A 24,696-nucleotide genomic window follows, 5' to 3' on the forward strand; every position below is an offset into this window, starting at 1 on the left:
GGCGATCAGCAGGCGGCTTTAGCCTCACCTTCCAGACATCATCCACTCCACGCAGACAGGCTTCATCCAGGATAGGAGCATCCTGGATAACATCTTCTCTTTCTGGGAGGCTACGGCTTTGGCTAGATTTCGGCACGAGGATCTGGCAGTGCTCCTTCTCGACTTCGAGAAGGCATATGATCGGGTGGACTGGGCCTTCTTGGAAGGCACTATGGAGAGGATGGGCTTCCCCCCTCAGTGGATCCGTGGGGTCTCTGCACTGTACACATCGGCTCATAGCCAGGTGCTGATACAGGGCGTGCGCGGAGAGAGGTTCCAGCTCTCGCGCTCGGTGCGGCAGGGGTGCCCCTTGGCGCCCTTTCTTTTTCTTTTTGTGGCGGAGGCCATGAGCACTTTTTGACGGCACAGGATACAGGTTTGCGGGGCCTCCAGCTCCCCATCCGCACCTCGGAGGAGCTCCTAGACTCGGAGTTTGCGGATGACACTGCTGTCTATCTTCAGGGAGGAGAGGAGAACCTCCGCCGCTTCGCCTCAGCCATGGACAGGTTTTGCAGAGCTTCGGGCGCTTTGATCAACTGGCACAAGTCGTGTGGGTTGTGGGTCAGTTCTATGCCCCCCCCGACCTGGAGGCCAGTTGATGGTTTTCAGTGGCTGCCCCCCGGCACTACAGTGCGCTATTTGGGATGCTATGTGGGCATTGACATATCTCCGGAGCAGCAGATAGCCCCCCTTCTTCTGAGCATTCGGAAGAAGCTTCTGTAGTGGATCTCCATCCAAGCCACTTGCGAAGGCCCGCCGCACGGCTGAGACAGCATCTACCTCAGCAGGTCATCCATGAGGATCATCTCATGGAATGTACAGGGCCTGGGTGGAGCACATTTTATACGCTATCGAGGTTGCTTGAGGCAGGAGCTTCAGAGATGCCTGGTTGGTGGCAGCATTGATATTTTGATGATGCAGGAGCACCACTTGGGTGAGAGCAGGATCCGGAGATATGGTTCGGTGATGCCTGGTAGATGGGATACCTTTTGGTCTGCAGGGTTTGGTCCTTTGGGTGGACAGGGAGGAGTTTGCATGGTCATCGCAGATGTATGGCAGCAGGCCATTGTGGATCGAGGGATCATTGTGCCTGGTAGAGCACAGTATGTCATTCTGAGGATGCATGATGAGCTATTGGGCGTGCTCAAGGTCTATGCGCCTAATCATGCTAGTGCCAGAGCAGAGTTCTGGACCCAGGTTACGGATGCATTGCCAGAGGCCGCACATTGGTGTGTCGGGGGAGACTTCAATATGCTTGAGGACCCGGCCGATAGGGTGGGAGGCAGTCATGTTACAGTGCACGGCACGGAGCTTGCAGCTTGGGATCGGTTTTGCATGACACTGAGGATCACTGATGCATGGCAGCATGGGGCTTTCTCCCGTTCTCAGGACAGTCTTAGTTTCTCTCGGTCGGATCGTCGACAGGGAGGGACTAATTTATCACGGATTGATCGCTTTTATGTGGGCGACTGGTTAGGGGAGCGAGGGGGCTCCGTCGGCATTCTCGCTGGCATCTCATTTTCAGATCATGCGCCAGTTATCCTGACATGGGAGGAGAGGACACGGGAGCCCAGCTTGCAGTTGAGGATCCCAAAGAGGGTACTTACAGATCCCAGTCTCGCTGAGGACATTGAGAGGATCTGGCATGATAGTCAGTGCTCTGACCAGGATGCAGCAGGCCAGTGTGCCCAGGGACTCATCGAGCTTAGCTCCTTTTTGCACGCTGCAGCTTTGACACGGCTGGGAGAGATTCGCGAGAGGGAGCATCGGCTGAGACGCAGCCTTGCCTCATTACAGCGCCTCCAAGAGCAGCAGAGCCGGCATGTGAGTGGTTGGCGTCCCAGCTGAGCTAGGTACGCCAGGAGGTTAGAGAGGCAGAGGAGCAGAGACATGAGTTTTACTATCGTCGTCAGGCCTCTCAGTGGATGCAGCTTGATGATAGAGTGACTGGTGAGTTTTTTGAGATCACTGGACCCCGCCATGCTCGGGCAGGAGTCTGTCAGCTTGGTAGACCGGATGGTTCGGTAGCTACTGAGCCCGGGGAGATCAGAGCCATAGCCACTGCATTTTATAGAGACCTGCTTTCAGCGGAGCCAGCCACTGAGGACAGAGATGCTTGCAGACAGACTGTGTGGGCCCATGTGCAGAGGAGGGTCACAGATCGTATGCGTTCGGTTCTTGGTGCGCCTCTTTCAGAGATTGAGCTTGCCAAGGCCTTGAGGGTCCTGCCGCGACATAGCTGCCCAGGGGAGGACGGATTGACGCCAGTCTTTTTTATGCGCTATTGGGACCTTTTGGGGCCAGGCCTCCGCAGGGGCTTTCAGCATGTTTTGGACACTGGGGTGATGCCGCAGAGCTTTTCAGAGGGCTTGATCTATCTTATCCCCAAGGGGGAGGGAGTATCAGATGATATTCGGCATTGGAGGCCCATTACGATCCTCAATACTGTCTACAAGGTCTTAGCAAAGGCCTTGAGTTTGAGGATCCAGCCCTTCCTGGGGGAGTTGATTCATGCTACTCAGACAGGATTTGTCAAGGAGCGCAGTATCCTTGACAACATCTTTACTTTCTGGGAGGCGACGGCCAGAGCTAGATTTCTTGGCGAGGACTTGGTCGTGATGCTTCTCGATTTTGAGAAGGCATACGATAGAGTTGATTGGGGTTTCTTAGAGGGCACTATGCTTCGCCTGGGCTTTGAGCCAGGATGGATCAGAGGGGTGGCGGCTCTGTATTCCACAGCTCGCAGCCAGGTGTTGATTGCAGGAGGACGGGGGCCGAGTTTTGAGCTGACCAGATCAGTCCGTCAGGGGTGTCCTCTCGCCCCCTTTCTTTTTCTCTTCTTTGCGGAGGCTATGAGCATGTATTTGACGGCAGAGGAGGTTGGTTTGAGAGGACTTCAGCTCCCAGTCCGAGGGGAGGACTTGCTTGATGCTGAGTTTGCAGACGACACGGGCTTATTTTTGCATGGCCAAGAGGCCAATCTTCTTCGGGCAGAGCAGTCGCTCCAGGTTTTTAGTGCAGCTTCGGGAGCATTGATCAATTGGCGCAAGACAGTGGCCTTTTGGATCAGTAGTGCTCCCACTCCGGCATGGAGCCCGGACCCCGGTTTTAGATGGATTCCTCCAGGCACAGCAGTGCGGTATTTGGGATGCCAAATTGGCCTAGATTTGTCACCTGAGCAGCAGATTGCCCTGCTTCTTCTGAGCATTCGGAAGAAGCTTTTGTATTGGAGTACAGCTCGACTATCCTTGGCTGGGAGGGTGGTGGTGGCAAATCAGGTGCTGTTAGCGACCATGTGGTACATTACGTCTTGCTGGATCTTCTCGAGCTCTTGCATCAGCCAGGTACAGAGGCTGATCATGAACTTTCTGTGGTCCGGGCGGGACGGTCAGCCAGCTCGGGCAAAGGTTGCATGGGCAGTTATTACACTTCCGCTGGCTCAGGGAGGTTTGGGCATTATAGATCCAGTCGATCAGAGCAGAGCCTTATTGGGGAAGCTTATTGTTCGGGGGTTGCTTCCAGGCGGTGAGCCTTGGAAAGAGCTCCTCTTGCAGCGGCTGCAGGCTCGAGCGCCCCCAGCAGGGGGCACTTGGGCACCAGAGATTCGCTGGATCTTCATAGAGATGAGGAGGACAGGCCTCAGTAGAGGATGGGAGGACAGATTTGCTTTGAGTATCCTGAGAGCTTGGGAGCTGCTGAGACCGGGGCTCTCTCAGCGATCTCCTTCTTGTGTTGAGGAGCGGGCCAGACAGCCGCTCATCTGGAGCCCAGCGGTTCGCACAGAGCAGGGTCATATGTTGGGTTCTCGGCCTCGTTTAGCCTGGGGGCCTTTAGCGGCAAGCCCAGCTCGTAGTTTTGGAGACTGGCAGGCCTTCTGCAGTCTCCCAGAGGAGATCCAGGTGGAGAGGCTGAGTCACTTCAGAGGGGGGTTGATTATGAGAGATGATATTCAGGAGGCACTCACAGAGGAGTGGTTCACGCCTCTCGAGCCAATGACCCCACGGTGGATGGGAGCCTTTACACAGTTGGAGATCCTGATTGCTGTCAGAGCTTGCACCGAGGATGGCAGTTGCCTCTACTTTGAGATTCAGGATGAGGGCAGACTCCAGCGAGTGGAGGAGGAGTCGCCTTTGGTTGCAGAGTGCACCTTTCAGAGGATTCGGGTAGTGGCCGCCGCTTCTCGGAAGTGGCATATAGACCCCGATCCTGCTGATGTGCTCCCGGATTGGCGCATATGGGCATATGCAGCGCGCCCCTTGGCCCGGCTACAGTGGGACCCCGGGGAGTATGAGTGGCATGATCCTTATGCATCCCTTGAGGCCACAGAGATTACCTTTTTCCGGTATACTGTTCGGCTGGGGCGGCATATTTTGACGGCGAGGAGGACGATCTCTCCATCGGCAGCGGGGCATTGGCGGCTACAAGGACTCTCACAGGAGTTCCTGGAGGATTTTTGGGCTCGGCTCTGGGCTAGTCGACAGGCCTGCAGGATCTCGACTTTTCAGTGGTTGGTCGCCCACAGGGGCTCAGCAGTTGGCACTTGGCTTGTTTACAGCGGTCTTCCAGCGGCTTGCGTCCGATGCGGCCACCCTATGGAGACACAGAGACACTGCCTTTAGGAGGCGCAACAGATTTGGCTGCGGATGCTGCGTATTCTGGCTCCCCTCTCTCCATAGGGTATGTTTACGTGGGGTGCCGCTGCTTGGTCGACGTCGTCAGGGCCTGCTATGGGCTATGAGATGGAGCAGGGCAGTCAGGCCATCAGATTTATTAGGGGCCAGCCTCGCCTGGTTCCGGCATCGGATTTCTCGTCCGCTAGCTGGACACAGGAGCGGGATTTACGATGGGAGCTCCTCAGCAGCCTCACCATCTGGTTCACCTGGAGGGCCCGGTGCTTTACGGCCTTTGAGGGGAGATTGGAGCCACCAGCAGAGACTGTACGTGGGATTTGGCAGGAGTTGATTCACACCCTGCGAGGACAGTACGATCGCATCCGGGGAGACTCGGATGAGGCGATATTGCGGCGCCAGGCCTTTCACACCACTTGGCGTTGTGGCCCCTTCTACACCTTACACACGGGATCCCCCCGCTGGCACTACAGGCCACTTGTTTGGCTCTTCCCCCCCCCTATTGTATGATTTAGCCTCTCAGTCCTCTATACTGATGCTTGTACTTTGCAGCACCTAGGGAGAGTCTCCCGGGCTGCCATGCTGTTTTCACTGCTCTGTTTCTCTTATGAGCAGGAGAGATCTTTTGTAGCCCTACGGGCGTTTTTTCTATAACTAATAAAGGATCTTTTCTCGGGGGGGGGGGGGGGGGGGGGGGAAAGCTTCTGTATTGGAGTACCGCTCGTTTATCTCTGGCTGGCCGAGTAGTGGTGGCCAACCAGGTTCTGCTTGCTACCATGTGGTACATCACTTCTCTCGGGCGTGCATTGGCCAGGTGCAGAGGCTCATCAGGAACTTTCTTTGGTCCGGTGGCGACGGGCGGCCCGCCAGGGCCAAGGTGGCATGGGCTGTGATCACTCAGCCGAGGGAGAGAGGTGGCCTGGGCATTGTTGATCCTATTTGCCAAAGCCGAGCTTTGCTTGGCAAGTTGGTGGTTCGTGGCCTCCTACCAGGCGCTGAGCCGTGGAAGGAGTTTCTTGTTTCCAGGATGCTCAGTCGCACTCCTCCTCTTAGCGGCCCCTGGACCCCCAGCATCAGGTGGATCTTTACAGAGCAGCGATCCAGAGGAGTGGGCCTTGGCTTCGAGGAGCGTTTTGCAACTAGCCTTCTGAGGGCCTGGGCGCATCTGAGGCCGTCACTCTTCCAGACTCCCCCAGGCACTGATGAGGAGCGCCTGAGGCACGTGGCTGCAGGCCGTACAGAGCACGTGGCTGCAGGCCGTACAGTTAGGCGACTGCAGTTCTATTGGTGACTGGTTCAGGTGGCGCTGGCAGGTACAGACAGCAGGCGGCTATTGTGCAGGCGAGTGTACGGTACAGACTAGTGCACAGATGGGTACTGTACGGGTAGAATAGCACAGACGCTGCAAGACATCAGACACAGACTGGTACCGCTGCTGTACAACAGCTGACACAGGCAACAGTTGCATGTACAGAACTGTACGGAAAGGTACAGCAGAGTACTACAGTATTGTACGGACTGGTACAGTGGGGTGCTGTTGACCTGTACGGACAGGTACAGGCAGGTACAGTCCTCTTCAGTCCTGAACAGTAACAGGCGACGCATCTCAAGCTGCAGGCGGTGTTTTATCAGAATATAGTTGGTGCATCAGTTAGGCGGTTGCAGGGAGAAAAGTACAGACATTATTTTGCAAGTACAGACTTGGCAAATAATGTTTTACTAATATAATATACACAATATATTCTGAAAAGCACACACTTGAGTTAGTGGGTAAGCATGTAGTGAGGTACATTCAGTCCCTCTGGTACAGATCCACGCATTGAATTGGTAAGCTCTGAACTTGTCAATCTTTCTTTCATGTCCACTGGCTTATGTCTGCTTGTGTCATCTGGCCCCTTGTGAGAGGAGGGGTATGGCAGTTTGAAGGGTGGAAACAGAGATTGGACAGTGGATGTATGTTTGAACTGAGTTGAGACCATGTTCATGGAACAGCTAGATGTATGCTCAAGGCTGCCCTTCTGAATTGTCTTGGTTGACTAGAGGGAAGCACAGTGTGTTGCTTTTGTGGGACACAGATCTGTGTGTGAATCCTCTGTGCTAAGAGGTCTTGAGGGCTGCCAGATTGGACATGCAGGTTTTCTTTCCTGGACTGGCTTTGTTGTACTCAGTTATACATTTCATTGAATTTGAATAAAGAAATACCGAAAGGGGCGCCAAGCTTTGGGGCCAACAGGTGCCGATTTCCTTTCAGTTTTGGGGCATTCTAGCTCCAGTTAATTTTGTTATTATTGGACTACAATTGGAAGGGTGACTGCTAGTCTACCGCACTTTGGTTTCTACCAGAGGCCGGTTTCAAGGTTCCGTTGCCGGGACCCATCATCAACTTTCTTAAGGGGGTGAGCTCGTGGGTAACTCGAGGAAAGTCATTGCTGAAAAATTCAGCAACATGTCTGATACAGAAGACGAATATTTTTATGATGAAGAGGAAGAGCAAGAGACCTCTCTTGAGAGAAATGAATCTGAGGAGATTCATTTCTCTCAAGAGGAAGAGCAAGAGACCTCTCTTCAGAGAAATGAATCTGAGGAGCAAGAGACCTCTCTTGAGAGAAATGATGAAGAGGAAGAGCAAGAGACCTCTCTTGAGAGAAATGAATCTGAGGAGATTCTTGCAGGAGAACAGGCTGCAGATGATGCACAATATGAGGATGTAACACAGCCAGAAGATATGCCTAGTAAAGAGGAAGATGATGCTCAGTTTAAAAATCGTTTGGCAGGTGTAATGGATGTGTTTATGCAGCTCACACGAAGTGAGAAAATTGCTGAATTTATGAGATCCCGTTCCGAGCCTGAAAAGAAGAAGAAGAAAGTGCGTTCTAAGAACCTACCTCAGGGCAATAGTGGTGCCTTCCCACAGGATCCATCTTTTGGACAGTTTCCAAACATGCAACATACTTTTGGTGCTAACTCATAGAGTTCCTTTTTCGGGCAGCCATCTATTCCTCAGCAGTCTTTGCATCCAGGTTATTTTGGTGGTGGCTCTGTGTTCCAATCCATGACCGGGGGTTACCCTCAGGGAGGCATGGGTATCCCAGGGACTTTTGGAGCTAATTTTCAGCCTGGTATGCAAGGGAATATGTATGGTGGTATGCAGTCCGGAACGCAAGGAAATATGTATGGGGGCATGCAGCCCGGTATGCATAATGGTATATTTGGAAACATGGCTGGAATGTATGGCATACCAGGTGTGGGAATTGGTAATGTTGACCCTATGATGGGCATGAATGCTGGGGGTAGCAATCTTGTGAAGCCACTTCCTTACGATAATCTTACGCCTATGGGTAAGGCGAAGGATTATAAGGAAGGGGGAGCTGCTGTGAAGTTTGACACATTCAGTGGGGCCAAAGATAAACTAAAGGCACTTACCTTTTTACAGCAATTTGATGCTGCTTTTTCTGTGGTAATTACACGGAGTCCTCTAAGGTGAGAAAAGCTGCGACTTTTCTCAAAGGCAATGCATTGCAGTGGTGGGCCACTCTTCTTTTACAGGGCATAGCACCATCTACTTGGGTACAGTTTAAACAGGTGTTCTCTTCCGTATGGCTCACATCTACTCTTGAGGTGGATGTAATGACAACATGGCACAAGTTGGATGCATCAAAGTGTGAAAATCTTGAAGATTATAATAAGAAGTTTTGGGAAGCTTTACTCCCACTTACTTCTTACCGTGCAGCGCCTTTGTCTGAGCAGGTGGAGAAGTATTGTTGTGGGCTGCCCAAGGAAGTGCGTGACTATTGCATAAAGACTCGAGTAACAAATATGTCACAGATGATAGAGAATGCTATGACAGCAAATGCGTTACTCACTGGGGTCTCATCTGGATTTAAAGGCAATAAAAGCTCGAGCAAGAAATCTGAAAAGTCAGGGCATGCTTCGCGTGATGCAAAAGGGTCTACAGAGAAGCGGTATAAGAAGTTACCAATCCCCAAGAGAACTCCTGAGGAGAGAGAGGCTTTGATGGATGCTCGGAAATGTTTTTACTGTATAGAAGAGGGACATATGTCTCTTAATTGTCCCAAGCGTAAGTCCCAACAGGACTCTGACACAAAAGGGGAGCCCAAGTCAAAGAAACCAAAACCTTCTGCAGGGTTAGTTCCTGACCTTGTTGGGGAACAGCCAGGTGGTGAAGAGACTGACTTGTGTAGGGCATGGGGCAAAGTGAGAGATCAAAATGCCTTGATTTTCTTTGACACAGGTGCTAGAGCCAACTTTATTTCACCAGATTTGGCTGGCCGATTGGGGATCCGTGCAGAGGAGATGGGGCCTTTACATGAGGCTAACATGGCTTGTCCTGGGTATGCAGAATCCGTCACTCCTATTATTGGGAAGCTCAGGCTACATTTGCAGGGATATGTGGACAGTGAGGAGTTTTTCATCATGCCTCTTGATGGATGTGATGTTTTGTTGGGTATGCCATGGTGCCACAGAGTACATGCGGTGGTGGATACATACAATAGGAAGATTACTTTGACTTATAGAGGGAAAGAACATGTTTTGGATGTAAAGCATAAAGGGGAATCTGTTCCTATTGTATCAGCTTCCGCAATTTCATCAGTAATGAAAAAGCATCTTTCCACGTACTTGATTTATGTAAAGGATGCAAAAGATGATGAGTCTAAATCTAATTTGTCTACGTTAGATAAGGACAGGACTGATTTCTTATGTGAGTTCCAAGATTGCTTTTCCGAGTCATTGCCAGGAGAACTTCCTCCGGAAAGGCCAGAAGATCATGCCATTGATCTAATTCCGGGTAGTACTCCACCAAATAGACCGCCGTACTGTGTTAGTGCAGCCCAACAAGCAGAAATTATGAGTCAGGTACAGGAGCTGTTGAATAAATGGTTGATACAGCCTAGCTCATCACCCTTTTGCTCACCTGTACTCTTAGTGCAAAAGAAAGGATGGTTCTTGGCGCATGTGTATTGATTACAGGGCGCTGAACATGAATACCATCAAGAATCGATTCCCTATTCTGAGGATCGATGACATATCGGACCGCTTACAGGGCTCCACATTCTTTAGTCGGATTGACTTGAAAAGCGGGTATCATCAGATACGTATTAGACCCGAGGATGTGCATAAGACAGCATTCCGAACCACTTTTGGATTATATGAGTTCTTGGTTATGCCCTTTGGTTTGACAAATGAACTTGCCACATTTAACAGAATGATGGACAGGATTTTCCGGCCTCATAGAGCGTTGGTGGGCACATTCTTTGATGATATGATTGTGCATTCACATACTGAGGAGGAGCATAGAAGGCGCATTTGGCCATTGTGTTTGAAGAACTCCTCGCGACGTCCCATACCGCCACGAAGCTGCCCTCGCGGGCCTCGAGATTGCTGCCGGTCTCGGCTGTGTAAAGCAGGTGCACGTCTGCACTAGATCGAGGCTCCAAGACCATAGAGCTCTCACAAACTCGCGAGACTCTCTATAATACAATAACTAACCTTGGCCACCCTTTTATAGGCTCTTGGCCGGTCATCGAGCGTCCACACTTGGCCGCCCGCCCTTCTATACTTGGGTGCCCGCCCGTTAGTATTTCCCTAACTCAGCTCGTCAATCAGCCTGCCTAGTTCCAAGCTTCCCCAAGCCTCGAAACTAGTCTTGCATGCGTATAGCACACGGTAGATACACACTATGCACATGACATACTCCCCTTCCTCTAAGAGCTCACTCTTGAGCTCACTAAAAAGCCAGGGTAATCTCTCTGAAAAGTAGTCAATGTCTCCCATGTAGCGTCCTCCTCAACACGATCCTTTCACTTGATCTTGTATTCCGTGATAAGCGTATTACGCAATCGTCGTTCACGAAATCCATTCAGGGTTGTGCGGAACAAATGTCATGTCCTTGACATCTATAATTTCTTGAGGAGTAACTAACTGATTTGCTCCACCCAGTTCTTCCTTAAGTCTACTGACATGAAATACAGGATGAACTTTCACATGAGAAGGCAAATCCAATTCATATGCAACTGAACCAATCCGTTTTGTAACCTGAAATGGTCCACAGTATCTAGGGGATTCGGAGATCTACTTGTCCGTAAAGTCTCGGAATCTTTCGGAACTCGCAAATACACTATCGTTCCTTCCTAGAACTCTCTAGGTGAACGATGTACATTAGAATAAAACTTGTCTCGGTCTTGAGCACTTCTAATAGATTCCTTTGCAACTTGTAACATTTCCTGCATATCTTGCAAAAAATTACGTGCTGCATCATGCTGAAGTCCTGAGAATCCTACTGTAGCAGGTGATCTTGGTTGAAAACCATACATAAGCATGAAAGGACTAAAACCTGTACTTGTATGCTTAGTACTGTTATATGCAAATTCTAACATAGGAAGATAATCCTTCCATGAACTCTGTCTTTTGGATACATATGCTCGAAGCATATCCTCCAAAATCTGATTCACTCTTTCAGTCTGGCCATCAGATTGAGGATGATCAGAGGAACTCAAATTCAAAGTTGTTTCCAACTTCTCAAAAATAAGTTTCCAAAAATCACTCGTAAACTTAGAGTCCCTATCACTGACTATGTCCTGCGGTAACCCGTACAGACTAAACAATTGCTCGATAAACTGCCGAGCTAATTGCGTAGCTGTAATAGTCTTCTGGGTCGGTAAAAATCTAGCCATTTTTGTCAAGCGATCTACCACAACCCAAATAGAATCGTGGCCTTGATGTGTTCTTGGCAATCCGGTAATAAAATCCATGGAAATACTTTCCCATTTATTACCTGGGATTTGCAAAGGATGCAACAACCCAGCCTGTCTAAAGCGTTCAGCTTTATTTGCCTGACAAATCTGACACTTGAGAACATAATCTTCTACATACCCTTTCATCTTTGGCCAATAAAAAGTGTGTTTCACTAATGATAGTGTCCTGTGTACCCCAGGGTGTCCAGTAGAAGGGGCATCGTGACACTCCTTAAGAATCTTGGACCTAATGTCGGGGATCTGTGGTACACAAATTTTGCCATTACGGAATAGCAAACCATTCCGAATCATCCACTGACCTCCTGCAGCCTGCATAGTAGACTGCTTAGTCACCGAGTCTTGGTCAATCAATGAGCTCCCGTCCTGGATCTTCTGCCAAAATGGACCAAAATAACTATCAGTCCTGCAAAGCCCTCTCAATGGGGGGGGCGAGGGGGGTGGAGAAGGAGCCGCTGCCGAAACCGGAGCGGGGACGGGAGGAGGCGAGGGTGGAAGCGAGGCGGTAGGGGGGGACGGGAGTGGGGGGGTTGAAGGAGAGGGTGCTGGCATCTCCTGGTCCTCAGTCGTCGCAGGGGTCTCCTCCTAGAGGGGAGCAAAGCTGTTCCTCACGGGAACCCAGGTGGCATGATATAAAACTCCTCACTATCAACATAACCCTGCACATGAAGCCTCAGCTTCCCAATGATAGGGGTAACGGGTTCTGGATACCCAAGACAAGCCATATTTGCCTCATAAATAGGCCCCATCTCCTCTGCACGAATCCCCAATTTGCCAACCAAATCTGGTGAGATAAAGTTGACTCTAGCACCTGTGTCAAAGAAAATCAAATTAATCTGATCTCTGACCTTGCCGCATGCTCTACACAACTCTGTCTCCTCACCACCTGGCTGTTCCCTAACAAGATCAGGAACTAACCTTGCAGAAGGCTTTGGTTTCTTAGGCTTAGGCTCCCCTTTAATATCACAGTCCTTGTTGGACTTGCACTTAGGACAATTGAAAGACATATGTCTCTCTTTGGTACAAAAGAAGCATTTCTTGGCAGCCAATAAAGCTTGCTTCTCCTCAGGACTTCTCTTAGGCATTGGAACATTTTATGCCGCTTATCATCAACCACTGTTACATCCTCAGGTGCATGTGCCATGCGCTGACTTCTCAGTTTTCTTGCCAGTGCTTTTGATGCCCTTAAATCCTATTGAAACCCGAGTGAGTAACGCATTTGCTGTCATAGCATTCTCTATCATCTGCAACATATTTGTTACTCGAGTCTTAATGGAATAGTCACGCACTTCCTTGGGCAACCCACAACAATACTTCTCAACCTGCTCAGACAGTGGCACTGCACGATAAGAAGTAACTGGGAGTAAAGCTTCCCAAAACTTCTTATTATAATCCTCCAGATTCTCACACTTCGATGCATCCAACTTATGCCATGCTGTCATTGCATCCACCTCAAATGTAGATGTGAGCCACACAAAAGAGAACACCTGTTTAAAGTGTACCCAAGTAGTTGGTGCTATGCCTTGCAAGAGAAGAGTGGACTACCACTGCAATGCATTGCCCTTGAGAAAAGTAGCAGCTTTTCTCACTTTCGAGGACTCGATGTAATTGCCACCAAAAAAAGTAGCATCAAACTGCTGTAAAAAGGTAAGAGTCTTGAGCCTATCTTTTGTCCCACTGAATGTGTCAAATTTCACTGCAGCTTCCCCTTATAATCCTTCGCCTTACCCAAAGGTGTTAGATTATCGTAAGGAAGTGGCTTTACAATATTGCTACCCCCTGCATTCATGCCCATACTAGGGTCAACATTGCCAGTTCCCACACCCTGCATACCATGCAGTCCTGCTGACCCTCCCATGAAACCGGCCTTCAGAAATCTGACGGGCGGTGGAACAAACACTCGCACACAAAACACTTCATCACCCATGGGAACCTAGAAAAGGAAAACAAACAAGGGAGCTAGAATGCTCCTGCAAATAGTACGAGGACACCGATTGGCCCCAAAACGCAGTGGCGTCCCTTGCGGTATTTCTTTACTTAAACAAAATTTGAGTACAAAGTACAACTTGTCGAATCCTCTACCAATAGGATCCCTTATAGCTTTCACCCAGGACTTCCAAATAAAAACTCTCGTTATCACAGCAAAACATTCCATAGAGAAGGCACACCTGTACGACACTTGCTTGCTTGAAAAGGTCTTCTCCATTTCTATCATGGATCCCACAACCCTTTCCCAAACAGCAATAGGGCTGTACCAAACCTCATGTCCTTCCTATAGTCGCAGCTTGCATGCAACCTTGAGAAAACTAGAACCTGTTCACATGAATCCAAAGACATGCTTTCCACATGAAACCAAAGACCTGTATCTGATAAACCATAGACCTGTATCCATAAACCATAGGCTTGTATCCTCGATACCAAAGTCGTGTTTCTTCTCGAAAAACCAATGTCCTGTTTCCATGAGAAAAATCCACATATGCACCATCCAATCACGGTGCCAAAACCCAGAGAAAAAGAGAAAAAGCCTATCTCTAATCTCCTGCACCAAAAAGGTTTTGGAAAAAAAAAAGACCATTACCACCTTCTGCTGGGAGTCGTTGCCAGCCAGTCTATAGCGCTGCTGTTCTGGGAATCGCCTGGCGACCAGCCACCCACAGAGAGAAATGCTAGACACCACCTGAGGCCATTGCCCCGCCTGGCTGATTCCACACACGCAGCCGCCACTGGTATGCCTGTTCCACATTGCAGAAGGTTGCCTGTAAACTCCCCAACTAGCTCTTTCATAAATGTGCAGTCCAGTCCTCTGCGAATCAAGCGAAAGAGGGAGATGGAGAGCACACGTGGTTGAAAACAGTACGGAAGCGTGCTCTACGGCAACTTAGTCGAGGCGCCACCCACACGTGCAGCCTCCCTGCTTGATGCTTGCCTGGCAGCAGCCCGCTTGGTGCCTGTTGCGCAGCTCGTGCACACAGCATGTCTGGTAGCCGCCTGGTCACCTGTCTGGTAGCCGCCTGGTCACCCGTCTGGTAGTAGCCTCGTAGCCCGACTAGCAGCAGCCCCTACAGCTAGCCCTTGCGCAGCAGCTTGGTAGTCCGCCGACTAGCAGCAGCCCCTACAGCCAGCCCTTGCGCAGCAGCCTAGTAGTCCGACTAGCAGCAGCCCCTACAGCCAGCCCACGGAGAGACGCACCACACCATACGATGATGACCCACGACCAAAACCCATGAGTTCGCCACACGCCACACCTTCAAACCTGTGATCCCAAGGTGATGCGCCACACGCCACACACCACCTTTATAAAGAGACGATCGCTTTTCAAAAATGCCAAAAGCAATCAGCAAAACGCATGCTTAAAAATATAACCAATTTTTTAAGCCTTCAAAGGTTTATTAAACCTTAGAAACTTTTAAAAATCCTTTTAACATGCCACTATGCATTCCAGGCTGTATGCCCCCAAACATATTTCCTTGCATTTTGGGCTGGGCAGGGCAGGGATCAAGTAATCAAAGGAGGAGAAAGACACTTGTCCTCCAGCTAGCCACTCTATGAGGAGAAGGCTATCTCATACAGGGGGAGGGGGGGGGGGGGGGGAGACAACCACACCGGTGGTCTGTAATGCCAAGTAGGGTCACCACCTCTATTAGTGAGAAACGGGCCAGGCCGCCAAAGCCTCAAGAAAGCTTCTCGCCGCTTCTACATGCGGTCAGATCCACCTTACAACTTCCCCCACTGACCGCAGAGGGTATGTATGATATTGAGCCAAATGCTCCCAGCCCTCAATGGCTTCACTGCATCGAGCCCCCGTATATGCCAGACTGCAATGCTGCTGCAAATCTCCCATCTCTGGAATGGCCCTGGTCTCCAGTGGTCTATAGGTGGGGCAATGACTGGTATTGCTGAAATGCAGTGGTGAGAGACTTGAAGAGCTAGCCCTCCACCATCCTCCTCGTAAGCCCTGACCACCCCAGCCTGTGGGGCCCAAGCGACAATGCCACAAGTAATGATCCGGGTCGAGGCCCTGTCCATAGTGAAGATGCGGAGGATCCGCCGCCAACCGTGCTGAGCCTTCGGGCAATCCCAAAGACAATGTCGTTGAGACTCCTTGGGGTGGCCACATCTCGGACAAGCTGCTGGCCGACCTCTAGCAACCAACCAAGTGTTAACAGCCAAGCTCTTGTGTGTGCCATCAGCCAAAGAAAGAGGGTGATCTTTCTAGGCCGAAAAGTGTCCCAAAGCCTCTTCCAAAAATCTGAGAGGAAATGCTGTGAAGGCCCTGTGTGGCTGCCAATGTGCTGCTATTGCCAGAGTGAGGAGCCCACTATCCTCCTCCGCTTCATGAACTGCCACAAGAATATCATGCCTGGTAAACACGCCTAGCCACATTGGGGGAGTCGGTTCTAGAGTCAGCCACTCCCAACAAGGAATAGTTGAATCGATGTCGATGTTGAGCTTGTCTCTACCCCGGATCCCTATCAAGCCTCTCTTGTGCACCTCCGGGGGTAACTGCCTATGTGCAATCCAATCGCCTAGGGACCTGGCAAGTCCTGTACTCAACGCGCCCCATGAAACGTGAGGTCGGGCCCCTGCCATGTGGCCACTGGTTAAACAGATCAGGGGGTTCCAGACCAAAGGCTGCCTAACCCGCTCCTCTGAGGCTACCGGAGCAATCTGCCTAAGGGCCAGCCTGAGGTCATCCCAAGCTCGAAGTAAACTAGCTGCAAATCTGAATGCTTCAGCTTTCTTATGTGGAAAATCCCCATTCTCACCTTGGTTTTGTTTTGTGTGTGGGCTTGCCCCAAAACACTGATCAAGACTGGTGAAGGGACTAAATGGTGACGGTAACCCAACTTTGTGAAGAGTAAAGAAATACCTGCGGGGGTGCCAGAGCGGTTTGGGGCCACCACTTCTTTTGTGTAGGAATGATCTAGCTCCCCTTGTCTACATTCTCTCTCTATCTTCTTTCTCTTCAAGTTTCGGTTGTTTTAAAGTGCTTGTGTGCAGTGAAGTTATTGTTTACCACCCGTACATGTCCATGCCATGTGGATTGTGATTGGCCATATACAGGTTTCATCCCGCCACCTCAGAGTGGAGACAGGTAGAGCTAAGCACATTTTCAGAGCCGGGGAGCTCATACGGAGACTTGGGGAGGAGAGGATGTGCCAATTATGCCACACAAAGGTTGAGATAGAGGAGAATTACATGTCATTGCCTAGTATACCATGAGATCCATGGGGGGTTCACTGTCTGTTCCATGAGGGATTTGGTCCACTCTCCAGGATCATTGCCTTCACGGACCAGTGTTGCCCAGGGCTCTTCCTGCTTGAGCTCCGTAGACACAGGGACACTTTCTTGAGAGAGCTTCGGACCCAACTACCCTGATCCCTACCTCACCAGCCAACCATCACCAGCTTCTTCTAGACCTAGGAGGTGGAGGACACCCATACGTTGGATCCACCTCAAGCTGCTCTGGACCCACCTCCCCCGAGAGGAGTTGCCTTGGACTGGGCATCTGCATTCCAGTGTGCCCGATGCCCTTGGACACCCGGACGTCGAGCTCCAGATCCAGGTCATGCTCCACCGCCATCGAGCTAACTTTCCACGTGGAGTAGCTGAGGGAGAGCTCTCGGCCATACTCATTAGCCCCATGCTTGATATTTTGGAAAGTGGTATACCATCTATTGGGGGCTGATGCTTGATATGCAGGCATCACTAGTTGGTTCGAGTCACGTGGCTTTGGGATGGACTGTTTCTCCCTGTTGGAGTACAGCTTGGACTCCCCTTTCCTTGATCTCTCAGAGTAGGAGATTAACCGCATCATCCGTCCAGATCTTACTAGACTTAACACAGACAGGACATGGATATTATTGGCCATGCTTTCCCCGAACTTTCAGTCCTACATAGAGCATTTCTTGAGGGTCAGTGGAAATGGTTTCATTGAGAGGCCCAATTATCTCCATACACTTCCAAAGCCATGAGGATCGCCATTGGTTAGCTGAGGGTGTCGTCACACCACCTTCAGATTGAGATGGGGAGAGTAGAGGTAATCCCGTAAGTCATATTGGTATGTAGGCTATGTAGTACTGGGGAGATCCTGTCTCTGAGGATCATTAAGTACTTAGAATGCCCAGTTTACTATGAGATATGCAGACGCTACCACTGCGTCTATAGGGAGGGATTCGGGGCCTTGCCATGATGCATTACAGAGATCAAAGATGCTTGGGACTCAGGCTTAGTTCCGTACGTCGTACGATTGAAATTGTACGTACTTGCTGTACGGTACGGTACCGTACGGATCCGTACGGTACCGTACGATTTATTTATTTATTTATTTATTTTTATTTTTTTTGGTCGTCGTTGTTGTTGTTGTTGTTGTTGCTGCTGCTGTTGCGTGGAGCAATTTCAGTCTTCTAGAGAGCCATTCATTGCCATTTGCAGCCTATAGGGAGCTGTTTGTCAGCGTGTGCACTTGCCATTGCCATATTAGGCAAGCGATCATATTGCCTGATGAGGAGGACGAGGCAATCTTCATGGAGCTCTATAGTGAGCTTGTGGCAGCAGATACTCGCAGCACCAGGAGTCAGCATGGACGGGGGCCCGAGCAGTTGGAGTTCATAGGCCTCCGCCTTCGGCATCGGCAAAGGGTGGCCTTCGCACATATGTGAGGCGGGGATCCTCGAGCTCCAATCCCCGCCTTCATGATGATATTCCATTGCCCCCTCATGATGATACCCCACTGCCTAGAGAGCCCTTGTTTGATGATGATGGCAACCTACTTAGCGAGAATGATCCCCAGAGTGTCTCGTCCACCTTCGAAGAGTCCTCTTCAGAGAACTCTCTTGATGGACACTCTAGTAGTGATCATGTTGATGATCATGCAGATGTTGGTGATGATGTAGACTTTTGATATGTTATAGCTCTCTAGGCATTGGGCATCTATCTCCTTCTAGCCCATCGATGATGTATTGTAGTATGTAGTATCATGTATGTACGCATGTTGGCGGTCGCCCATGCCATGAGTTTTTGGCCTATCCTTTTGTAGCAATTTTGTACTCTAATGGCATGATGACATTATGTTCATGGTTCTACTATTTTGTAACTTCTTGTCTACAATTTTTAAGTTTAGGAAGTATTTTTTTAAAAAAAAACGTACTAATATCGTACCGTACCTCAAAAAATTTTAAGGTACCAATTAGTACCGTATTGTATCGTACCGTACCGTACCGTACCTTTCGTACTAACTAACCATGTTGGGACTGTCTGCTTGGGTTGAGACACCATTGAGACAGATTATTGAGGCAGCAGCCCTAGATGCGGGATACAACCCAGACATTTATCACTGACCTCTTTGGCTCAGCAGAGATCCCCAGCTGACACTCAGCCGGTACGAGATTTCCCGAGACACGTGGACCAGGACAAATCTGGACATATCATGGAGTGAGCATCCTTCAGATCCATGGCAGTCTGGCACAGTCCCTCCAGCAAGCCAGCACCCCCGCTCTCAGTGATCGAGACACTCTACGCACCAGCTCGCGATCCAGGACTTGCTTTCGTGATATAGATAGGCAGCCCCACATGTGGTTGATATTGAGGCCAGGTACATGGTCCATGAGGACGATGACACATTATGAGCCCGGACACGTGATTTCTGCAGCCTATGGAGATGTACAAGAGCCTTGAGAGAGGGCTAGTCAAGGTGTCTGGAGATGTATCGGAGTCCGCACATAGGAGCCACACCTGTGCCTTGGGGAGTGGTTGGGTACGTGGCTCAAGAGGAGTGGCATGCCTTTGCCTTGTTAGGCCCCACTTGTGGCAGAGTATTCACAGTTGTCCGACAGGATGGGGAGGTCTGTTTCATGTGGATGGCTTAGCCAGGCCACGCTACACATTGTGATATGCTACCTTCCACCATAGGCTTCTCCCTTAGCATGGGATTTTCTTCAGAATGAACACTCACTGTATGCCCCTTTGTTTGCAGATATCGTGGAGTATGCCCAAGAGGGAGATATCCTCCTGTTGGCACTTTAATGCATAGACAGCCGAGATGCTAGTGCATGTATGTCGACTTTCATGCAGACCCAATTATGCTTACAGAGATAGACCCTATGGAGCTAGGGCTACAGCGTCATCGCAGAGCAGTGGACAGATCGCTAGCTATGGCAGGAGTTTCTTGGACATGGGAGGTATGCGTGAACTGTTAATCTACAATAGGATGTCTGGTTGGCCGACCTCAGATTGTGTGACTTGCTTCCCCCACTCCAGTGGCTCCCACACCGTGGATTACTTGATGGGCTCTCCTGCTCTTATGGGACAAATTGGGGACTTCGCCCCCCCCACCCCCCCCCCCACCCCCCTTCTCCTCATCACCCCTCTCCCCTTGCTGCCTTCTTCCACACACCCCCCCCCCCCCCCCCCCACACCCCACCCCAACCCCTCGAGAGTGGTCTCCAGGACTAGGTCCCTCTCCCCCTGCCACCTACTCCCCCTCCCTCCACCCCTTCTTTAGCTTCACCTCAGCCTCAGCCCCCTCCACTTCAAACCTCAATGTACCAAGTTTGATGGTCACAACTTCCATACATGGCAAGTTAAGGTCAAGTTCTTACTCATGAGAGAAGGGTTATGGGATATTGTTAATGGGGATGTAAAGAAGCCTAACACTAGAGAAGGAGATGCATTATGGAGTGCTAAGGATAAGAAGGCATTTTCCATCATAGCACTAGGGCTTAATGACAATTGCATTCATGATGTTGTAAGTGCGCAAAACTCTCTCGATGCAAGGAATGATTTAGATAAACTTTTTGGAGCTCAAGGCAAGAACTTGAAGGTCAGTCTTAAAGTACGATTCTATGAATTAAATTTGAAAGTTGAAGAGTCCCTTGCAGCACATCTCAACAATATGAAGAGCATGTTGTCTCAACTAGCAGCTATCAAAGCACTAGTAGGGGAAGATCATGGTATTGCTATGCTCCTAAAAAGCATCCCTGAAGAGTTCGACCACATTATGGCCACCTTGAAGAACATTCCAGAGCCAACCTTGGAAGGTGTGGAAAGTTCTCTACTTGAAGAGGACGAGAGGATCAAAGCAAAGCTTTTCAATGGAGGACCTATGGATTCCAAATCTTACTTCACCAAAGGTCAAGGAGCTTCCTACAACAAGGGTTTTGGGAAATTTACCATCCAAAGACAAATCCGAAATGAAGTGCAAGTCTCAATTAATGAGGCTAACCTAGTTACTGATTGGGCATTCTCGAAAGTCATTAATCAAGGGTTTGGGAAATTTACCATCCAAAGACAAATCCAAAATGAAGTGCAAGTCTCAATTAATGAGGCTAACCTAGTTACTGATTGGGCATTCTCAGAAGTCATTAATCAACACCTCTACTCTTGTAAACCACACAAGCTAAGATGGTGAAATCTAAAAAGAAAAATAGATAAATCCATTTATGCCTAGAAGAGTGTAGGACCAAACAAGTGGGGGAGATTGTTGAGTAAAACACTTGTTAAAGTCCAATGTTATTAGCTGGGGGGGAGCACCAAAGGAACTTATGCTTTGTGAATCTCTTAATTATCCAATGTAAGTGATCATTAGCTCCTAGAATCTACCGAAAGCCCACGAGTTTCTCTTAGGATTTATGGAAGGTGTCTAGCCTTGGATTGAGGAGATAAAGGGGGATAGATAGAGATAATTAAGGGAGATGACAGGGGAGATACTTGTTGCACCTCTTGCCTTTGTACTTGCCTATATAAAAGGCCTCAAAACTTAGATTAATGTGATGGTTTTTCACTAATTAAACTTGTGTACCATTTGGTTGCTTTTAGCATCATTATTATCTTTAATCACTTCTCACAATGATGCTTACACATACCTATGATCCACCCTAATCATATGATTGCTCTCAAGGACTCACACGTAATCCAACAGACTTGACAAGGCTCCTCACGAGCTGCACATTGATAGCCCCACCCAAGCTCCCCACAAAACTCCAGCTCTACAGAGAGCGCTACCTGCAAATTTTTTATGATGAATTCATTATGTGCCCTAGATACCATGCCGTGCGTACCACCATTGGTGAGCTAAGTGTATCATCGCACTGTCTCGCAGAGTGCATCCCCAGGAGAGATGGATATGCCAGGTATGCACGACCGGAGAACTGGAGACCGGAGCACTATTTTGTAGTTCTTTTCCAAGAGATGGATCTGGCCCTCTCTCACGGGTCATGCAGTATACAGATCAGCAATGCTTAGGTGTGTGTCTACTGGATCTCTGTCATCATCGAGAAGCCCTACTCCGGGGGGTTGCAGCCAAGGGGATGCTTCTCGGACCTCCATTACGTGCTTTTTTGGACTGCCTCAGCCTGCGACAGAGGAGGCCACTCAGGCGTCACATGGATAGAGCAATCATACAGGCCATCGACATACCAGAGCTGTGGCCCCACGCACCAGGGTGTCACTAAAGAGAGAGTCTGATCCCTTTTGAGAGCCAGGCGTCTCTGTCCCTAGAGATCCAGACCTTCCACCCATCGGCTGAAAATCCAGGACATGACATGGACCACAGGAGGGGTGGGCTTCATCACAGCTCTGTGCTTTGTCATGGAGGAGGATGGTACTATTATTGGATGTGTGACACCACATGGCTTGTTAATAAGTAAATAATGTTTTGTCCGCTTCTAATGCAATGGCATTTTATAATATAAACTAGGGGCAGCTATTGAGTTTGCATTTATATGTTTATGTAAATAAAGATAAATGATCTCTATATATTAAAGATGTGGTTCTCCAAGCTACATAAGTATCTCGATTCTCCATGTAATTTTCTGCATACAAGTTTATTCTCTAGATAAGAAGAGAGATGTTGTATAAAGAATTGAGTTGCTATTTATTGTTGGCTTTATGAGAGGTTCTTTTACCCCATTGTGTGTATGTGTGTGGTTTCGGGGGGGAGGGAGGGGGGGTCAGTCGTTGTAAGCGTGGCTGTGCATTTGTACGGAATGTTTTTCATGCTGCCACAGGGTAGATTTGAAGATTGCTTGGCTTTCGGAGATGTGGTGCTGGATATATGGTTGCTGGTAATGGGAGGCCTCGTACTAAGTAGAAACCAAAATATGCCTTCCAAGACATTTGGAGATTTGGATCCTCAAATTACTCCAAACCTCAAGAATAGTCATGAAATCATATTTCAATGGGCTCATATTCACGATGTTATGTCCATGTTGCAGGTAAAGATTGGATTATTCTGGTGCATGTATCACTTGCAAATCAAGCAAATGGATAACCCATGCTGTCTTGCAGGACATCGTAGGCGTGAAGGAACAAGTTCTTGGAAGCTCTAAGGCAAATGTTAGTGAGATTTTCTTAACCATTGGTTTGATATACTTGTATAAGGAGGACTTTGATCTATCCTTGGAGAACTTGAACAAGGCAAGAAGCGCCGCCAGTTCTAACGAAATGAACACAGATTTACATGATATGATTAAGAGTGCGCTAGTGTTGATTCAGGAGGAGCGAGTGTTGAAAAACAACAAAAATCGTTAATTGAGTTTGTGTTTTAAGCATATATTACAAGAACGAACTGTTGATAGCTGTTACATTACAGCAGGCAATTCAACTACAGAGGAGTCTCTGTTAGCTTATATGTATATATATATATATATAAAGAGATGGAATTGACATGCTTTTTTTTTTTTTAAAGGAAGCAAAATAGTATCAATTCACGTGCTTTTATCCCCCCCCCCCCCAAAAAAAGGAAATAGTATCTCTTATTCACGTGCTTTTATTAGATTTTGTGGGGGGTTGATTTCCCACCCCACATTCTTTCATGCACAGTCCAAAGCTTAAGTAAAAGTTTGAAGAAGCCCCTAGAGGTTTAAGACAAAAAACTTTCAAGGTGCAAATGCAAAATTTCAAGTTGTGAATATTGCAATTCATTCAGTTATTTTTAGTGTTGTTGAAGTTTGAAATATTAATCGATATACAAATGAGCAAGATACAAAAAAAAAACCTCCAATCTCATTAGACGGAACACTTTTAAGGAGGATGGTTTTCATGTATAGAACAATGTTTTTATAAAGTATTATTAATCAATCAAATGTTAAATTTTATATGTTTAATCACTTGCATGTCAAAGGAAATACAATAATTTTGAAGCTGTGAACAAAGCCCTTGTTTTTTCCAACAACATTAGAAGAAACAAGGGAAGAATTTCTTTTTAAGAGCCTACCTTTGTTGACAAGAGAGAGAGAGAGAGAGAGAGAGAGAGAGAGAGAGAGGGGACCCAAAGGGTCCATGAGACCAACAAGGTAGCATTATAATATTGAACTTTGGAAAATAAAAATAAAGTGTTCAAAACTAGTTGCATAAGTTAAAGTATTTGGGTGATGCTACATGATGACAAAGTGTGTTCATACATTGATACCATTCTCCTCCATAATAGAATGCAATTAGCCATAGCATCTCCCCTCTGTGATGGGAGCTTGCCATAGCGTCGAAGGACATCCTAGATTTGCAACTATTGGGTGGGGTATATGACTCTCATAAGGGATTGCGCACGCTCGTTAGTGGCACCCTGTGTACTTGGTGTCGGAGGGCGCATTCATGTAGGTTATCATAGACTAGGTTGCTCATGTTGTTGCTTCTATCAGGCCACTATAGACGGTGGTGGTGACTCAAAGAAATTTGTGATGGAGGTCTAGGAGGCACCTCACTAGTCTTGTCTCTCGAAGTACTATCTCAACAATATTTCATTGTGGCGGTGAAGCTCCAATAAATACATGCCTAAACATCTTTGGTCCTTATATTGCATGACCACAGAGAGAGAACAAGAAGAAGAAGCTCTTTTAATGTCGTAGGAACAATCCCAAGAGACCAAATATGACCAGAGAGAGAGAGAGAGAGAGAGAGTGAGAGAGAGAGAAAATTGTTATCATCTTATTTTTTTTCTTTTAATCGTTATCTTCTTAATTTTTGGCTAAAAATGAGAATGATTACTATAGCAAGCCTTTTATAAAGGCACACCAAAGATTTGTTTTAGAAAAAACTTGCGAAGTACGAGTCAAACGAGAAGGGAATAACCCCTCCATAGGTAGGTGCTCTTGAATGCAAAGGTTGGGGTCTATTACACCACGTAATTCCATCTATGCCTTTAGATAAGGAAGGTCTCTAACTTCTTGTTATGTGAAGCCCTATATGTGCTTCAAAAAACACTCACATTGACCACAAAGAGGGTGAATAAGTTTTTTTGGTTATTTTTATGAGAGTGAGGTGAG

General features: G+C 48.4%; 1 protein-coding gene across 5 annotated transcripts in view; it reads left to right on the plus strand.

Moving 5' to 3' along the window:
* LOC147609672 (uncharacterized) overlaps nt 1-23,103 on the plus strand; it is a 106,798-nt gene extending 83,695 nt beyond the window's left edge. For 3 of the 5 annotated variants that reach the window (XM_086787757.1, XM_086787759.1, XM_086787758.1), the window contains 2 exons: nt 22,444-22,650; nt 22,724-23,103. In XM_086787757.1, coding sequence (XP_086643883.1) covers nt 22,444-22,650; nt 22,724-22,966 — 450 coding nt within the window. In that variant the 3' untranslated portion in view covers nt 22,967-23,103. Of the gene's footprint in view, nt 1-21,536; nt 22,270-22,443 lie in introns of those variants that run through there. The other 2 variants (XM_086787760.1, XM_086787761.1) reach the window with 2 other exon arrangements.
* The last annotated feature ends 1,593 nt before the right edge of the window (nt 23,104-24,696 follow it).

Source organism: Cibotium barometz, chromosome 51 (genome assembly GCF_041138505.1).
Source record: "Cibotium barometz isolate CiBa-2024 chromosome 51, ASM4113850v1, whole genome shotgun sequence".
In the NCBI taxonomy this organism is placed as follows: Eukaryota; Viridiplantae; Streptophyta; class Polypodiopsida; order Cyatheales; family Cibotiaceae; genus Cibotium; species Cibotium barometz.